General features: G+C 46.7%; 1 protein-coding gene across 1 annotated transcript; it reads left to right on the forward strand.

Annotated features, from left to right (window-relative positions):
* Positions 1-1,071: 1,071 nt before the first annotated feature.
* LOC119186477 (uncharacterized) lies at positions 1,072-2,426 on the forward strand (the record flags this gene model as incomplete). Its single annotated transcript, XM_075886216.1, has 3 exons — positions 1,072-1,323; positions 1,654-1,783; positions 2,283-2,426. Coding segments are annotated over exons 1-3 (387 nt in total), but the record flags the coding sequence as incomplete, so codon positions are not given.
* Positions 2,427-3,020: the final 594 nt, after the last annotated feature.

Raw genomic sequence — 3,020 nt, forward strand, 5'->3', positions numbered from 1 at the left:
GGATAAGGCCCCAACTCCACGCACGCGTTCGCGTGCGAGATTCTACGCGCTGGCGCGCTCATGCGTTTGGGGCGCCTGTGAAGGGGGAGGGCGAGCAACCACATGAGAGGCGCGCCAACGCTCACCGCCCCGCGCTCGACTTGCGCAGCCCAATGTCGCTAGACCACACTGGCCAGAACTGCCTGACTACAGACACACATGCGCACTACTAACAAGCCGCAAAATAGTTACTAAAACGCATAAAAGCATTTCTTTTTCATTTTGAGACGCCGAAAAAACTGTTTCTTGTCGACGCGAACTATCGACACGACTTGACACACACACACAGCAGCCGAGCCTAGCCACGAGCCGAGCATCCGAGCCAAGTCGGCGGTTTTGTTTACTCGGTAGCGCAGTGTTTCGACATCGCCTCCTCTGGTTTTGCTTACCGCTCTTTTCAAGCCCGCTTCCGTTTATCCTGCTTCATCGAGGGAAAATGGTCGCAACGCTGACTCGCAGCCATCTGTTCCTGCTAGCTACGCGAGTAGCGAAGGCAATCGTCAGAAGGCGGCAGCGAAGGCAACGAGAGCACCGTTGCTGGTTGCGGCCTGTCTTCTTGGCGCGAAAACAGGAAGGCCTGTACCACACAGCCGTGAGTATCGTGTTGCTATTTCGCAGTGCATTAATGCTTAGCCCTATTATTGTAGGCATGGTTAGCTGAGTTGGTTAGTCACAACGGGAATTTTTGTTTGTGTTTTCTGAAAGCTGTATAGCGTCATGACCAACAGTGGGGTGCACACGTTGTAAGCGCTCGCTTCTCGTCTGTTGTCGGCGCTTTGTTTGCGCGAGCGAAGCATTCCGCCGCCTTGTAACCCGCAGCTAGTGTGTTCCTTTTTGCGCAAAAGAGGTTAAACAATGTGTGCCGCGCTAAGAAAACGTTTAATGCGCTTGGTATAAATTAAAATAAAATTCCAGAGTGCCCTAGATGCCCCATTTTATTCACCAGATTTTGTAGCTGCGACATGAGCTTGCTCCCTTAAAGATAGTACCAGTGCATCTTGTAAATGCATGATGAATTATCTACCCTTTTCATAGCCCGTTGGAGCTGGCTTACCCGGTGTACAAGTAACTAAAATGGTTGTGTCCATCTTCAACAGTACACTTTCTTTCTCCCTACAGATGCGTCGAATGCGGGAAGGCGACCAGCAGTTTTTTTTTTAAGTTTTACCGCATGTCACCCGCGCTGTTCGACAAGTTGCTGGGCTTTGTTGCTGCGGACTTGACACGGCAGCACTTCATACGAGAGCCCCTGGAGCCAGGCGAAAGGCTTGCAATAACCTTGAGGTTGGTACAGGTTGCCTTCTGATGCTGATGCAAGAACATAAACATGTCAGTGAACAGATCATAGATGCATACGTCAGCTTATACAAATGGCTTTTGCATTGTGAAATGGCGAAATGGGCGTTGCAATCATTCATGCTTTCTCACATTGGCCAAGTCTTCAAACTTTTTTAATATAGATGCCCCTTCGTGTCAGAAAGCAATATTGCCATTTGCTTGTTACCTAAAGAGGCAATCCTGTTCAGAGTTTGCATGTTATCAAACACTTTTGTTGCAGTTGTGCTGGCCATGTATTGTGATTCGGAGGAGAAATTACTTTTTTCTGTGTTGCAGCTACCTGGCTTCAGGGCTGGACATCTGCAACGTGACCCTCGCCTACCGCGTCGGCATTGAAACTGACCGGAGAAGCATTCACGTGACCTGTAGAGCCTTTTGGGCTCGCCTGAAGGACCACTTTATGAAGGTGGGTAACGTCAGAGCCTGTATAAAATTTTCTTTCAGTAAATGGTACACTTCATATCTGCAGTACAAACAATTCCTTCGAAGACTCTGTTAAAATGAAAAAAATTTTATTATTAACAGTGCCTAAGGCAATTGTGATTAGCAAATACAATATATCCCTATGGGCTTTGAAAGCCTGGTGAACTATGTCTATTTGATTACTCTGGTTTTCAAAATGCAGTAATCACACCTTTGTGTTGTCGAAATAAAAAATGGGGTGGTAAAATGCACTGCGTTGACCGTGTACAACTGGGCAACAAAAGTGACACCATGCCTTCAGCATGATTGGAAGCTTACACCTTGTACAAAATTTGGTTCACCATGCCATGGATCCATGCCCAAAGAGCATGCACAAGAGAAAAGTGAATGCCATTTTTTCACATTCCACCTCACAAAGATATTTAGCTAAAAATAGGTCTGTTTGGCCTACAAGTTTGTTCCTGGTTTCCAATTTATTCCAGGCACCAACCAAGGCTGACTGGGCCAAGATTGCTGGCGACTTCACCCGGCGTTGGCAGTTCCCAAACTGTTTGGGGGCTGTTGACGGGAAGCACGTCGCCATCACCTGCCCGCCGAAATCTGGAAGTGCCTTCTTCAATTACAAGGTAAGTCACTCTGGCCATTTATGCACGTATACTGAAACGAACAGCATTAATGCGGGAGGGGTAGTGTGCCCTTGTCTGCTGGAGAATGTGTGGTGGCAACATAGACAGCCAATGTGCACCACCCATTTGTAGGGGTGCGGTGCCAGTAGCGTAACTGTGACAATTAAAAAAGAAATGTTGCTAAGTGCAGTGGTATAAAAAGTTGTCTTAGTTATTTTCATTTCAGTAAGCTTCCAAACTCTGTAATGCAGGAAGTTGCCTAAAATTCTTCACCCCTTTCGTAAATTACCTTCTAATTTAAAATGCTTGGACAACGTCCAGAGCCTTGCCCTGCAATGCCATACTTTTTTTTCTTATGTACCACTTTTGAATGGTGCGCATGGGCTCCAGAAAGCAGGGAAGAGAGGGAGACAGAGAAGGAGACTGAGCTCGCAGTTTGCCAAAACGAAGGAATACAGCCCCGTGGTCTAAGTCGTTTTGCCAGAACACTTCATGTATTCAGTTCAGCCTCAGCTTTTCTTGCTTTAAAAGAGCTGGTTGGGTTTGTGTTAGCTACAAAAGAAGTTATATTGCTTGCTCAAAAAGATTTTTAGC

The sequence above is a fragment of the Rhipicephalus microplus genome, unplaced genomic scaffold, assembly GCF_043290135.1.
Source record: "Rhipicephalus microplus isolate Deutch F79 unplaced genomic scaffold, USDA_Rmic scaffold_1158, whole genome shotgun sequence".
NCBI lineage: Eukaryota > Metazoa > Arthropoda > Arachnida > Ixodida > Ixodidae > Rhipicephalus > Rhipicephalus microplus.